A 16,055-nucleotide genomic window follows, 5' to 3' on the forward strand; every position below is an offset into this window, starting at 1 on the left:
CGAATTCTGGCTACTCTAGCTGGCTGACCTACTGTTTGGCGAGACGTGCCAACATCCCTTTTGCCAGCGCCATAACCACAATAAACAGCAACGTTTGTTTTGTTATTTTGCGGTGTAAAGTTATCACTGGCTAGAGTATAATGACCGTCCGCCGTAGGGGAGCAGAATTTTTGCATAAAAGCGAATGATCCCGAGCCAATGCTTTGCAGTCCGCAGTGCATCGTAACAGTGATCGTGATCTTGAAAGCAGAAGTCTTTGTACGTTTAAAGTATGGCGGACATAAATACTCGCTTCCGTGGACTGCTCCAGCGACCGTACGAACCGACGTTTGTGCCGAAGAACAATGGGCAACTGTACTACGACGTACCGGACAGTTACCTCACCGACCACTATCGCCCGTTCGGAGCGGCACTGCAGAACCGTTTCGGTACGAACGCTCAGACGCGCATTCCGCTGCCGAACATTACCGCGCCGGATCTGGCCTATGCCGATGTGGTGGGCCGTCGGGGTGGATTTTCCGTGTTTCAACCGTCGCACCAGCGTGTGGCAGGCCAGCTGATTGAGGAGTTCCTTAATCAACCGAATCCGGACGCACTCACCGCCATTGCCGTGTACATACGGGATCGTGTGGTTGGCTTACTGGCGGGAGGATATCGGCGTGAATCTGCACCACTGGCATTGGCATCTGGTGTATCCGGCCCGTGGACCGGATCGGATCGTCGGGGCGAGCTGTTCTACTACATGCACCAGCAGACGATGGCACGGTACAACATTGAGCGGTATGCGAATAGTTTGCCGCGGGTCGTGCCGTTTAGGAACTTGCGTGAGGCTATCCCGGAGGCGTACTTTCCGAAAATAACGCGTAGCTCTGATGGACGGTCTTATCCTGCCCGGCATCCTAACGAATCATTGAGTGTAGGTTACTGTGCTGATTGAGGAGTATCGTGATCGTTTAAAGCACTGTGGTGTCGGTTTTTATTTCTCCCCAAAAGGATCTTAAACGAGTTGAGGATGGAGTCATTGTGTCGATTGCGGATATGGAGCTGTGGACGTCGAGAATTTTTGAAGCGATCGATAATGGATACGCTCAATCGGTAAGTCGTCCTCAAAACTCTGAAAGTCAGAATTAATTCGACGCCATGTCATCACTCTCTCTCTTTCGAACAGTCCACCGATCAGCGCGTTCCACTGGACAATGATAATGGAATCGATCTGCTAGGAAACATGGTGGAGGCGAGCTCGCTCTCCGTCAACCTTCAGTACTACGGAGATCTGCACAACAACGGGCACAACATTCTGGCCTACATCCACGATCCGAACAACGCGTTCCTGGAGAGCTTCGGTGTCGTCGGAGACAATACGACGGCTATGCGCGATCCGGTGTTCTACCGCTGGCATCAGCACATCGACGATATCTTCGTGCGCCACAAGCAACGACTTCCGGCATACACTGGGCAAGAGGTATACCGGTGTCAACCTGATTGGCAACACACTAACCGTCCTTCGTTCGGTTCCTGATTTCAGCTAGCGTTCAACGATGTGGCGGTGGACAATTTTGAAATTCAGCTTAACAAAGCGAACGCTCCCATGAACATACTGCTCACCTTCTGGCAACGGTCACAGGTGAACCTTGGCACGGGGCTAGACTTTGGTCCCGAGGGCAATCTGTTTGCAACGTTCACGCACATCCAGCACGCCCCGTTCAGTTACCGGATCCGGGTGAACAATCGGGCCGGTGAGACGAGACGTGGCACCGTTCGAATATTCTTTGGTCCGAAAACGAATGAACTCGGACAAACGCTTCCGTTCCGTGAGCAGCGTCGTTTGATGGTGGAGTTGGATAAGTTTACGGTCACTCGTAGGTGTCGTGCAGGTAAAATAGTTTAGCTTTGGGATTACAATTAAGTTGTTTGGATGTTTCAGTTAACGCGGGAGCTAACACGATCGTGCGACGTTCGGATCAATCCAGCGTTACGATTCCGTACGAGCGAACGTTCCGAAATGTGGCCGCTTCCTCGCTGACGCGTAACGAAGCGTTCCAGTTTTGTAACTGTGGCTGGCCGAACCATATGCTGCTTCCGAAGGGATCACCGGACGGGTTGGAGTACGACTTTTTCGTGATGGTTTCGGACTACACGCAGGACCGGGTGGAGGATTTCGATGAGTAAGTAGCTGCTGGATGGGGTTAGAGTTTCCCGCAGATAAACGTTAACCCTTGTTGGCCTCACCAGGAATGTAAACTGCAACGATGCTCACTCGTTCTGCGGATTGCGCGATCGACGCTACCCGGATGCACGCAGCATGGGCTATCCGTTCGATCGGTTCACGCCTGGCACGATCGGGACGTTGCAGGATTTTACCAAACCGTACGTCAACATGCTCGTCACACCCGTGAAGATACGCTTCACCAATACGGTTATTGCGCGTGCTTAAACATCAGCCTTTTGTTTAATTTTATGATTATATTCACGATTGGAAACTTTTAATAAAATGTATTTACATGCATCAGAGCATAATCTGACGTATTTCTCACTTTCTTCTTATAATTTAATTTACATACAATTCAGCTTTCATAATAATAATAAATCGTACAATAAATAATGACTGTGTACGTCATTTGCTGGTGTTGTTTCACCATTTCTCAAAGATTAACCAGCATCCTAATGTTCATGCGATATTAACTCTATGAATGGAATGGGTTCATTCGGACGGGCTTCATGTTGCGCGATCTTAATTACTTCTCCCAAAAAACCCCACTCAGCGCAGATACTGAACTTTCAAAAATGAACTTGTTTCTGCTCGCAGCTAACCGCAGAATCGACTTTCTACCGCGGGGTCAGCCAATGCGTTCAAGTATCATGAACGCGGCTGCAGATGGCAGCGTGCGATAAGGATTAAATCCATCGCTGTTAACCGCTACAGTTACAGTTCTCAAGGTCAGCAGCAGTGGGTGGGTGGGTGGGTGGCGCATGCTTAACAGGCGAGCATTTACATTTTTTATATCACTTTGAAGTTCCTTATCGTAGTTATGTCGGAGACGATTATGGCGTTTGATGGTGGTAAGCACATCAGATGGCATGTGTGTGAACTAAATACAGTAAATGGGTTTTTTGCATGTATTGGTAGCTTCTTTTATGTATTTTTTTTGGTGCGTAGTAGAATGTCACTAGCATAAGCATAACAAGAGGGTATATGAACTCTTAACTAATAAAAGTGTTAGTGTTCGAAGTATCTGAATTTTTATTCTTTTCCTATTTTTATTCTGTGTTTTACCTTTAATCTTCTCATTACAAAATGAGCTCAAAGGCAATATGAGCCAGAATGATTTTAAAATTAATAATAAATCCTTTATTTCGTACGTATTGCTCGATGCTCATATTGTGCACTCACTTATAGGTCTTTGTGCTGGTGGAAAAACAAAGACTGCAATGACTAAACCTGCGAGTTCGGTACGATTGCTCCATAGGCAGACAATCCTAAAAACACACCCTTCAAGGTACCTTTTAGCACTCAAAAAAGTTGAGAGACTCGTTGATAACTAAATGAGAAGAACGTTCAACAATACAGTTCGCCATTTTTTATATTATTAGATGTGGGTGTTCCGGTGTGGCCCGCTGGAAGAGGCGGTTATAACAAGACCGGTTTCATACGGCAGGACCTTGGGTTCAAATCTCATCGGAATCGTTCCTCTGTAGTAAGGACTGACTATTCAACTACGTGGGAAGTTTAAGTTCAGAGAGCCAGAAGTGGCAGGCATGACCTAATAGGTCGTTAGGCCTAGAAGAGAGAGAGGGAGAATGAGAGAGAGAGAGACTACTACATGACTACTTAAAATCACATGGTCTACAATGGTTAATCATGGACGCTCTACAATAAGTACAAGTATCATAATGCCGTGATAGCAATACGGCCAGGCCGTTCTTTATGAATAAAAAAAAAAAAAATAAATAATGCCGTGATTAACGATGTCTAAGAACTTCAATCGGCATAGGATCTAGAAACCTGTAGTATGCTTTAGCGATAGCGACCCCGGTCTTCAGACGGCTCCACCAGGGATCCAGACGGCGCTTCCCTGTGTGCAAGTCTGACTATTCTGCTAAGAGGAAAATCAAGTCACAAGAAGCCAGAAATGACAGGCCAAAACGTTCTATAGTGCCAAGGAAGTAGAAGAATGTTCTACAATCTTAGGCTATGCCCTAAGCCATCGGAAAACCTGAGTGTGCTGAATTTGATTTATTAACTTTAATCTTCTTATTCACTGATAGCCAATTCGTTCGTCCAATAAAACTCGTCAAAGGTGTCTTGGTGGAATGCGTCTAGCCAAAGGGTCCTCGTCTAAAGGATCCAGTACTTTGGTGACTAGAGTTATCTAGATTGCTGCCCTCTGCAGCTGCTGGAATGCTGGTATGATTAAAAACAAGAGCATTTCAAATCAGTAATCTGTGTAGTGATCAGGTAGAGAGAAGCTTGATTGGATAGATCACTTAAATCGGATCTTGACGTAGATCGCACCCAAGTGGGTAAGATTCTCTACATGATGACCTCGATGAAGGTTTTTGCAATACTGACTTTATCCAAGTCACGAAAATCCCACTCGAGTACAGTTTTTTAAAAAGGGGTGATTTTTTTAGTTACGACTATATTGGTCGGACGCGTAGGAAGAACTGATTTGTGACGATCGCCGTTGTCGTTGATTTCGCCAAATCCATCGATCGTTACTTCTGCTGATTGCGCGGTTCCCATCGATGCGCGTTCAGGCGCTGGTTTTCGGGTGGTGTTGTCGTGAAGTGCCCTTGCTGGTTTCGGGTAACTGCAACGTGCCGTAACTTCCATGCTCTCAGTACAGGACTTGAACCTTATTAAAATCTTCAAAAAGTGGTTAAACTTAGCTAAACTCTCTAAATCTTATCTGCGTGCTGCGGTTAAGTGCGTGGCGGAGCCAAAATTAGACGCCACGCGTTTTGCTTTTTTGGCAACGGCTATAAAATGACGAGACTGGAACGAACGGGGAAACAGTGTCATTCAATCTTCCCTCAGAGTGTTCGGTGGTGTCGGTACGCGTTCGCGGTGCAGTGACGGTGTGGTTACGATGGCTTCGATCCAGGACAAATTCCGCGGACTGCTGCAGCATCCGTACGAGCCACTGTTTTTGCCGAAAAACGATGGCAAACTGTTCTACGATCTTCCGGAAAGTTTCTTCACCGATCGGTACCGTCCGATCGGGCAGAACTTGATTAATCGATTTAGTGCGGCCGCCGTCCCGCCGGGTGGTGCGAGCGCAGACACGCCAGTGATGAACCGGGTCTCGCTCAACGCCATCGAGGAGCCGAACATTAAGTTTGCCGAAGCCATCCCGAGGCGTGGCGCATTTTCGCTGTTCATTCCGGAGCATCGTCGTATCGCGGGGCGGTTGATCGAGCTGTTTCTGGCCCAGCCCGATGCCGACACTCTGGGAGATGTGGCTGCATTCGCGAGGGATCGTCTGAATGGGCCACTGTTTCAGTATGCGCTGTCTAGTGCGCTGTTGCATCGTTCCGATACGGATGACGTTCCGGTGCCTTCGTTTTTGCACCTGTTTCCCGACCAGTTTGTCGATCCGGCCGTTTTCCCGCGAATGCTGGAGGAAGGTCGCGCTGTGTTGCAACCGAACCGGGTATGTGGTGGTGGTAGCTGAGCATTCCGAATTACTTATGTGATGGATTTGACCCTTGCACTATTCCACGTACAGATGTCGGTAGACATTCCGATGAACTACACGGCCTCGGAGCGCGTTGTTGAGCAACGGTTGGCGTACTTCCGGGAGGATATCGGTGTGAATCTGCACCACTGGCACTGGCATCTGGTATATCCCGGAGATGGGCCAGACTCGATCGTGCGAAAGAATCGCCGGGGAGAGCTGTTCTATTACATGCATCAGCAGATGATTGCCCGATATCAGATCGAACGGTTCAGCCAAGGTTTGGGACGTGTGGTCCCGCTAGATAACCTGCGAGCACCCGTTCCCGAGCCATATTATCCGAAGATCCTTCGAAGTGCGAACAATCGTACGTATCCAGCGCGTTACGCCAATATGACAATGTCGGATGTTCAGCGTCGCGACGATCAGCTTCAGGTTGCGATCGGTGATGTGGAGCGTCAGCTTCAGCGCATTATCGAAGCGATCGATGCTGGCGTAGTTGTGTCGGTAGGAATTGGTGAATGAATTTCCCTTGTGGTTACAAATGATTATCGAAGGGCACGATCTCTTATTTTACAGCAAAGCGGACTACGTACCCAGCTCGACAACTTCCGGGGCATCGATGTGCTGGGAGATATTATTGAGAGTTCGGCCATTTCCGTTAATCGCCAGCTGTACGGTGACACACACAACAGTGGCCACATCTTGCTTTCCTTCATTCACGACCCGCGGGGAGAATATCTGGAGAGCTTCGGTGTGATGGGTGACGTGACGACGGCTATGCGCGATCCCATCTTCTACCGTTGGCACACCTACGTGGACAACCTGTTCCAGCGGCACAAGATGCGCTTTGCGCCGTACGGTCCAGCGGACCTGAGGAATGCGGGCGTCAACTTGCTGAGTCTTGAGACGGAGCTAGAACGGCAGGGATCGGTGAAGAATCTGTTCCTTACGTTCTGGCAACGATCGCAGGTCGATCTAGGCGCTGGGCTGGACTTTGGCCCGGAGGGTAACGTGTTTGTCACGTTCACACATCTGCAGCATGCGGCGTTTAACTACCGGCTTCAAGTTGCCTACTCGGGAACGGCCAAGCCTGCCACCGTACGCATCTTTCTGGCACCGAAACGCAACGAACGGGGAACTCTTCTGACGTTCGAGGAGCAACGTCGGCTTGCCATTGAAATGGATACGTTCAGAGTAAACTGTAGGTAGTTTTTGGCATTGTAATGATTGTAATGATCTATTGATGATTGCTACATGATTCGGGCTGGATACATTTTCAGTACAACCTGGCATCAATAACATCATTCGTCGGTCGATAAACTCGAGCGTTACGATCCCGTACGAGCGGACGTTCCGTAACGTGGCCCAATCGAACCTGGGTGACACATCGTTCCGCTTCTGTGGCTGCGGATGGCCATCGCACATGCTTGTGCCCAAAGGAGATTCCATCGGTGTGGAGTATGATCTGTTCGCTATGCTGTCGGATCACGACAGGGATCGAGTGAATCCGTTGTTTGATGAGTGAGTCTTGCATTGTGTTAGCTCGGTGGTATACTGATTAACGTCTGGCATCGAATCTATTTTGCAGAAAACGGGGCTGTGACGATGCACATTCGTTCTGCGGCTTGAGAGATCGTACGTATCCGGATGCTCGTAATATGGGCTTCCCATTCGATCGTCGCGTACCGAACTCGATACGAACTTTCCAAGACTTTGTCGCACCTTATCAGAACATGCGTGTCACTACGGTGACGGTCCGCTTTACCAACACTGTCGTGGCGAGAACTTAAAGCATCGGGTGAAAAGATTCGGAACTAAAGGAGAAACAGTTTCCAAATCTGTTCTCTGCAAGTCGTAAAATGATTACTGAAAAATTAGAATAAATGGCTTTATGAAGGTTTTGTCAATTGAAATGGTTTGTTTCTTCTACTTCTTCCTTGGCACTACAACCTTGGGAGGTCCCGGCCTGCCATTTCAGGCTTTCTGTGGCTTAACTTTACTCGTAGTAAAGTAGTCAGCTCTACGTACGGGGAGACGTAAGCTGCCGTGTGAAGACCGCCGTCTGAAGACTGGACCGTTATCGCGTGATAGGTCTATCGAGGAGGCTATCTGCATCATCCAACAACATTGACTTATTTCTGCATCTTTGTTCAATGCATTTCCATCAGGAGGATAGCGGATACTGGCTCATACAGGAGCATTCTGAGAAGTCTCATAATTAATAATACTCCTTGGTCTGCTGCGCACGTCTATATGGCATGGCCTGGTCGTCAATCCGTTTCCAGGAAACTTGGATACGATCTCCGACTGGTTAGACTTCACGTGATCCAGTCAACGAGCTTGCTGTGCTCCGCTACGCGACCTTCCTGGAGAGACATGAGTCTGGAATGCCCCTTGGACCCAGCCTTCGATTCCTCCGGCTTTGATCACCGTCAGTCTGCGCCTTCAGACAGCTCTGCTAGCTCATCGTTTATACTCCTTCTTTACACGCCCTGCTCGAAAACCCTGCCAAAGTTCGTCCTAAGCATCTATCTGCCGCTCGAAAATGGCGAGTCATACACTGTTGAATTGTTTCCTTCTTTTGCTTTAATAGTCTATGATTTTTTGTAAGTTGCACTTGAATATTCCTAAGCTTCATGGCAATTCGCTTCAATTATCTTTGATTATTCTGTCCTCTATGCAGCATTTTTTCGGTGCTTTAACGTTGTTTGAGTTACCTTGGTGCATATTCTATTTCGGTAGTCCTCATTCAATTGTAGTAGTTGGTATCACTTTGCTAAGCTCATGTGACATCCTTATAAAGACAATGTCCCTCATCCGGACACTACTGGGATATGTGGTAGAACTCTCCCAGACAACCATGAGGAATCTAAGTAATCTCTCCAAAGTTGCTAGCTAGCTTGTCTTACCCGACAGTGACCTCACCGGAAGTCCTCGTCATCGTCACGCGCCGTTGGCCCTGCGAACCCTTGCACACTTTCACACGGACAGTGCATGCGTTAGGAATAGGTTTCTTATCTAATGTGCAACGTGCACCGAAAGTGCATTGCTCTTGCCTGCGGTAACATACAACGATAAGTGTGTTATTCAACTTTAGTTTCGTCATTTTCAGTTGCTAATCCCTATCTAATCATTGCAATTAAGCGTTGCCTTTACGTGGAAACCAGATCCATCCATTCTAAACGAGGTATAAATATGAGAACTCATGCTTCGAGTCACCATAGTATCACGCCAGAGCTTCTACTTCAAGCAAGCGTTCCAAACAGCTCAATCTAGTTGGAAAGTGAAGTTTCTGCCTTCAAAATGTCGGACATCGAAACAGGATTCCTGTGTCTTATGACACGCCCCACAGAGCCACTGTTTTACCCCAAGTACAATGGCGAGGTGTTTATGGATCTTCCCACCGAGTATCTGCCCGAGCGGTATCAGCAAATCGCTGACACGATGAAGGATCGTCACGGATCCGGTGCAAAGCACCATATCACCATCAGGCCGGTGGAATTGCCAGATCTCGGGTACGCGGCACGGGTACCTCGCCACGGTAACTTCAATCTGTTCAATCCCGCCCAACGGCGTGCGGCTGGTCAACTGGTAGCGGATCTGCTAGCCCAACCCGACCCGGAAACGATGCTATCGGTGGCGGCTTACGCTCGTGATCGATTGAACCCGATCATGTTTCAATACGCGCTTGCCGTGGCGTTGATGCACCGGAAGGACACGGGTACGGTGCCGGTGCCATCGTTCCTGGAAATGTTTCCGACACGGTTCGTCGATCCGGCCCTCTTTCCGAAGCTGCGCGAGGAAGGGTTTATGGTGGAGCAGGGTCAACGGGTGGCAATCGAGGTGCCGCACAATTCAACCGCTTCGGCGGCAGAGCCGGAACAGCAGTTGGCTTACTTTCGGGAGGATATCGGTGTGAACCTGCACCACTGGCACTGGCATCTGGTGTATCCGCAGGAGGGGCCCCTCGAGGTGGTTAGGAAGGATCGACGGGGCGAGCTGTTTTACTACATGCATCGTCAGATTGCGGTACGGTACAATGTGGAACGGTTCTGCAATATGATGCCTCCGGTAAAGCCGTTGAAGAATCTACGGCAACCCATCCCGGAGGCATACTTCCCAAAGCTGTTGAACAGTGCCTTGAACAGGACATATCCTGGTCGAGCAGCGAACATGGTGCTGAGTGTAAGTGTGCGTGAAAAGACTGTAACGGCTATGGTTAATGCGCAATTGTTGTATACTCATTATAGCACGTCAACCGACCGGAAGATGATGCCGTTACCACGATTTTGGAACTGGAAACATCGCTGGGCAGAATCAAGGACGCAATAAAAACCGGATTTGCTGTTACAGTAAGAAACTTATAGTTAACGCTTTCAGGATAAAAATTCTAATTCCCTTTTTTCATCCCTTCCGCAGGAAGATGGAACAAAGATCCCGCTGGATGCAAAGCATGGCATCGATATTCTGGGAAACATTGTGGAAAACTCGCTGCTTTCGGTGAATGTTCCGTACTACGGCAACTACCATTCGCTCGGCCACGTACTCATCGGTTACATCCACGATCCGGACAATCTGTACCTGGAAGGGCACGGCGTAATGGGTGACTTTACGACGGCGATGCGCGATCCAACGTTTTACCGGTTCCATCAGCACGTGGACGATGTGTTTGACATGCACAAGCAGAAGCTTCCACCGTACAGTGAGCAGGAACTATCGTTCCCGGGCGTATCGATCGTGGACGCTACGGTACAGATAACGAGTGGCAGGGCGGCCCGCAACAGGTTGCTTACCTTCTGGCAACGGAGTCAGGTCGATCTCGGGACGGGGTTGGACTTTGGACCGCAGGGAAACGTGGTGGCGACCTTTACCCACATCCAGCACGCACCATTTGCATACCAAATTATGGTGCACAACGAAACGGCTGAATCGAAGAAGGGTACGGTTCGCATTTTCCTGGCGCCCATCTACAATGCCCAGGGAGAGCAGATGTTGTTGAGCGAGCAGCGTCGGTATATGATCGAGCTGGATAAGTTTGTTGTAAACTGTAGGTAGATACGAATTGGGAAAAAGTTTTGGAGTTTGATTTATTAAGTTTTGAATTTTCCCTTCCAGTGCATCCGGGTGAAAACAGGATCATCCGTCGATCGGATCAGTCGAGCGTCACCATACCGTACGAACGAACCTTCCGGCGTGTCGATGCTTCCAACATGCCCGGAACGGAGAACTTCCGCTTCTGCAACTGCGGTTGGCCAGACCATATGCTGCTGCCCAAGGGTCAACCGGATGGACAACCGTTCGATCTGTTTATCATGGTGTCCGACTACAAGGATGATGCAGTTGTGCCGGACTTTAACACGTAAGCTCTGTCCATCTACACTTGTAGTTGCTTTCTATCTAATTTTCATTTTTCAACAGGAAAGAAAACTGTAACGATTCGCACTCGTACTGTGGACTGCGGGATCAACTGTTTCCCGATCGTCGTGCCATGGGCTTTCCATTCGACCGCTTGCCAGTTTCTCAGGATCATTTGATGAAAGACTTTGTTGGGCGATTCCACAACATGAGTCGCACGGTAGCGGAGATCATGTTTACCAACACGGTCATTTCACGTACTTGAGTCGGACACTGGAGACAAAGGCAAATCGGGGGCTAGAAATTGTGGACGGAACAATTTTGCAATGAAATAAATGAATAACTGAGCATTAACACAAGTGTTTCTATCTACCTTCTTTGTTGATGATCTTTAAACGATCTAGAATCATGAATACGTCGTTACAATCGCTGTTGCCACGTTCAAAAGTAACTGATCTGGGTCCACTCTTCGCAGCTTCTTATCCGAATTTACCAAGAAGCTCACCACACGCTAGTGCTACCGCGATACTATGCATTCCGCCAGCCATTGCCCACGGTTCTTACACATGCACTAATCAATGCAGATAAAACTGCATTATCGCAAATGCAGCGGTTGCAAACCACAAAAATAAAACCCGATTTTTGCAAGTGAATTGCATGGGAGATTATGGGCGAACTGCAACTCGGAATGGTATATAAAGTGCGCCATTCTGCTCCACCATCATCACAAACGTGTCTGTCACAGTAGCCGAGTTCGAGTGTTTCGAGTGCGAGTGTTCCCCTCCGAAGTGACCAGCTAAAGTATCCGCAAGAATGTCTGACAACAGGAAGTTATTGGCATTGCTGCAGCGTCCCCTGGAGCCAACGTTCTATCCGAAGGATGGTGGAAAAACTGTCATCGATCTGCCGGAAAACTATCACACCGATCGGTACAAGCCGATCGGAGATTCGCTCCAGACGCGTTTCTCGTCCGATGCCGAGGTGCGCATTGCGGTGCGTGCATCCAACTTGCCGGACTTTGCGTTCGCGGAAGCGATCCCTCGGCGTGGCGACTTTTCGCTCTTCATCCCTAAACATCGTCAAATTGCGGGTGATTTGATTAATTTGTTCATCAACCAACCGGACGTGGATACGCTGATGAGCGCTGGATCGTATGCAAGAGATCGGTTGAATCCGATCCTGTTCCAGTACGCGATGGCCGTAGCGATTCAGCATCGGCCGGACACGAAGGATCTGAACATTCCCTCGTTTCTGGACCTGTTCCCCGACTCGTTCGTGAATCCGAGCGTCTTTCCGCAGCTGCGTGAGGAAGGTGCTGTCGTTAACCAGAGGGATCGCGTAAGTTTGGGAAAGCTCCAACGAGCTTTACAGAGCTTGTTTGTAATGCTTGGGGAAATTTTGTAGATAACTGTGGACATTGCAATGAACTTTACTGCATCGGACCGGGAGGATGAACAGCGGATGGCATACTTCCGGGAGGATATCGGTGTGAATCTTCATCACTGGCACTGGCATCTGGTGTACCCGGGCGAAGGTCCGAATAGTGTCGTGAACAAGGATCGTCGGGGTGAGCTGTTCTACTACATGCACCAGCAGTTGATCGCTCGCTACAATGTGGATCGGTTCTGTAATCGGCTGGCTCGTGTGCGTCCTCTGACAAGTTTGAGGGAAGCATTGCCCGAGGGATACTTCCCGAAGATTGTTCGAAGCTTCACTAATCGAGCGTTCCCGTCGCGTCCTCAGAATACGATCCTGAGGGTAAGCTTGATCGGGTGATGTGAGCGATGTGATCTTAAGATGATATGTTCCTTCCCTTTTGCTTCTTTGCAGGATTTAAATCGGATCGAGGACAACGTTGTTCTTACAATAAACGATATCGAACGATGGGGAAGTCGTATAGCGGAGAGCATCGATGGTGGATACGTCGTTGCAGTAAGTTGGCAGTCACATTAAACCTTATTTAGAAGAAACTTAAAGTAAACATTGGTTGGCCTCGTTTTACAGCCTGGAGGTAATCGGATTCCACTGGACGAGCAGACGGGAATTGATGTGCTGGGCAACATTATGGAACCGTCGGCGCTTTCCGTCAACAGCCAGTACTACGGCAACTATCACGGGCATATGCACAATCTGATTGCCTTTAGCCACGATCCGGAAAATCGATTCTTGGAAGGATACGGTGTGGTGGGCGAGTTCCAGACGGCAATGCGTGATCCAGCGTTCTACCGTCTGCACGCCCAGGTGGACAACATGTTCCATCGCTACAAGCGCACTCTGCAGCCGTACAATGCCAACCAGCTCGCGTACGCCGGTGTTCAGATTCAAACGTTCGGTGTACAGCTGAACCGGGCCAATGCGCCAGCTAATGTGCTGCTCACGTACTGGCAGAGGTCGCAGATCGATTTGGCTACCGGGCTGGACTTTGGGCCGCAAGGAAATATTTTCGCATCGTTCACGCATCTTCAACATGCGCCGTTCACCTATCGCATCACCGTTAACAACACCAGTGGAGCGGCTCGTCGTGGAACGTGCCGCATTTTCATAGCCCCCAAGGTGGACGAACGTAACACGCCGCTGACCATGGACGAGCAGCGACTGTTGATGGTTGAGCTGGATAAGTTCCGTGTGAACTGTATGTATTATATATTTTCCGTTTTAAATTATTTTGAGTGTCCAACACGTCTATGTTTTCTTGCAGTAACTCCTGGAACGAACAATCTGGTACGCCGTTCGGAGCAATCCAGTGTCACCATTCCGTACGAGCGAACGTTCCGTTCGATGGCACTGTCGAACGTTAATCTGCCGGAAACGGAACAGTTCCGCTTCTGTAACTGTGGCTGGCCGCATCATCTGCTGATTCCGAAGGGTTCGGCCGAGGGCATGAAGTTCGATCTGTTCGTAATGATCTCGAACTTTGCAGATGATACGGTTAACCAGGAGTTCGATGAGTATGATTCGTAGCTTTAGACGAGACATTGTGGGAAGGGAGATGTGCTAATAATTCCTTTTCTTTTTTGGTTCTCGTCTTAGGAACGTCAACTGCAATGATTCACACTCGTTCTGTGGCATCCGTGACCAGCTGTATCCCGACAAGCGCCACATGGGATATCCGTTCGATCGCCGCATTCCGACTGCAGTTCGCACACTGGCTGACTTTACGCGTCCCAATTCGAACATGACCAACATTGAAGTGCAAGTGCGCTTCACGAACACGGTGATCGCCAGAACCTGAAACTGAGACTGCCCGACTTTCTCACCTGAATCTTTAGCAAGCAAGCCGTCCCATCGATCAAGTGTTATCGTTAAGTTGGATTTGAAATTAGGGCATTTGTGTTCTAGTCTTCGAATACTGGTTTAATTTTAACCCGTGGCTGAGGGTCTTGAAAGTGTTGAGGAGGATACGGATAAAGGATCTTTTAACGCATGAACTACGCCATTACAGACAATAACCTAATAAAGTGTTGCAATTGAACGTCGTGCATGTGGTACTTTTAATGTGATGTTGGTGGAAAGAGGTATCGATGGATTCGACTCGACCTTCGACGGGAGATCTGTTATAGGCAGGTTAGATCTCTGAGAAGGTCTTAGTAGGAACGAGGCATTCACTTTTCTGCTGGCGGAATTCTTTAGGAAACTTATCCTAAATATAAATATTACTTAATAGAGGTCAGGCGATCTCCAGCAGAAGTTTTTGATTGATTTTCATTGCCAAATTCTCTTAACGACTATGCCTGTTTCGTTCATCCTTCAAGGCCATGCTTTATTGTTCTAAATAAGCGTGGCGAAATAAATTTCAAAATTAATCCCTCTAGAGCTCATATTTCATGAACCTCCAACTGACAGATTAAATTGCTTCCCGATGGTATGAAAGACCACTCAACCATAATAATCTCATTATCATATTGGTAACGACGTAAAGCTGTATGCCGCGATAAAACAATCCATCGAAACGCTACGTGACATGAAATTAGTCTCGTTCCATGCTCGTCCAGTTTATGCCACTCGATGCCTGCTACTGGGATCCCAGCCGTTGTCTGCAGGACAACCGATATAATTCGAATCAGACACTATTCAACAGTCATAGGACAGTCAGATTGCTTAGATGTCAAGTGTAAATTATTTAACGAAAACTACTCTATGCACTCTACTCTAACCGCTTCAGTTATTGCTTATAATAATCATTATTAAAGCACTGAATCTAGATAATCTACTACATGACGAGGCGAATGCGGCGCCGGTTTTCACACGGCAGTACCGGGGTTCAAATCCCATCCAGACCGCCTCCCCTTACGTAGGGCTGAATACCCTTGCTACGGGTAAAATTAAGTCACAGAAAGCCAGAAATTGCTGGCCTAAACCTTTCGATGTTGTAGCACCGAGGAAGAAGAAGAAGCTTCTATTATATGGTTACCCTGGGTTATAACTCGAACATAGGATTGGACGCTGCAGCTGCTGCACGGCACTGCTCTACCGCTTAACATCTCGATACTGCTCACGGTCTAGTGCCTTCGTCTGTCAATCTATTGTTATCTGCAGGATGTATAAAAATTGTCACTTTATCTCAGGTTTGACCCATCACTTCTTTTCTGTCCATCAGATGGCTTAAAATGATTTTACGTTTTAAGACGTCCGGTGGCATTCTCCTGACATGTCTAGATCGTTAGTTAATGATCATCATAAAAACACAAAAACGGATCCAAAAATTTCTTCTGAATCCCCATATCTAAGAGTTGATCATGCTATTTCCGTAAATATTCCAACCTATTTCAACCCCAAAAATTGCTATGTTGTTCCAAAATTCAAATGTTTCAAATTCCTTAGATTAATATTTAGAAAACAGTGCCACTGAACTTTCATCGATTACTTCCATTCTACAGCAAGATAAGTCTGATACAACAATCTTTTCTTGCAGTAAGCTTCGATGCAATTGCTATTGCCTATGTAAATTTCTATTCTGAGTGGGGTCGTTGATCGTACGAAACATTATGCGGAACGAGAATGTGGTACATACCGCTAAAA

General features: G+C 48.0%; 3 protein-coding genes across 3 annotated transcripts; all 3 read left to right on the forward strand.

The window, feature by feature from the left end:
* Positions 1-113: 113 nt before the first annotated feature.
* On the forward strand, positions 114-2,517 carry LOC118511825 (phenoloxidase 2-like). The gene is made up of 6 exons (XM_036055369.1): positions 114-916; positions 994-1,095; positions 1,169-1,462; positions 1,526-1,859; positions 1,925-2,165; positions 2,233-2,517. The coding sequence occupies exons 1-6, from the start codon at positions 272-274 to the stop codon at positions 2,432-2,434; spliced, it is 1,818 nt and encodes a 605-aa protein (XP_035911262.1). The 5' UTR covers positions 114-271; the 3' UTR covers positions 2,435-2,517.
* Positions 2,518-5,013: 2,496 nt separating this feature from the next.
* Positions 5,014-11,395, forward strand: LOC118509016. The gene is made up of 10 exons (XM_036049034.1): positions 5,014-5,654; positions 5,730-6,185; positions 6,258-6,882; positions 6,962-7,202; positions 7,270-7,468; positions 8,958-9,866; positions 9,932-10,033; positions 10,101-10,728; positions 10,797-11,040; positions 11,100-11,395. Exons 1-10 carry the CDS (start codon positions 5,091-5,093, stop codon positions 11,299-11,301), a joined length of 4,170 nt encoding a protein of 1,389 aa, XP_035904927.1. The 5' UTR covers positions 5,014-5,090; the 3' UTR covers positions 11,302-11,395.
* A 361-nt stretch (positions 11,396-11,756) lies between these two features.
* LOC118511833 (phenoloxidase 2-like) lies at positions 11,757-14,508 on the forward strand. Its single transcript, XM_036055376.1, has 6 exons — positions 11,757-12,374; positions 12,441-12,794; positions 12,867-12,968; positions 13,041-13,668; positions 13,735-13,984; positions 14,067-14,508. The coding sequence occupies exons 1-6, from the start codon at positions 11,850-11,852 to the stop codon at positions 14,266-14,268; spliced, it is 2,061 nt and encodes a 686-aa protein (XP_035911269.1). The 5' UTR covers positions 11,757-11,849; the 3' UTR covers positions 14,269-14,508.
* Positions 14,509-16,055: the final 1,547 nt, after the last annotated feature.

This window comes from Anopheles stephensi, chromosome 3 (genome assembly GCF_013141755.1).
Source record: "Anopheles stephensi strain Indian chromosome 3, UCI_ANSTEP_V1.0, whole genome shotgun sequence".
Classification (NCBI taxonomy): domain Eukaryota; kingdom Metazoa; phylum Arthropoda; class Insecta; order Diptera; family Culicidae; genus Anopheles; species Anopheles stephensi.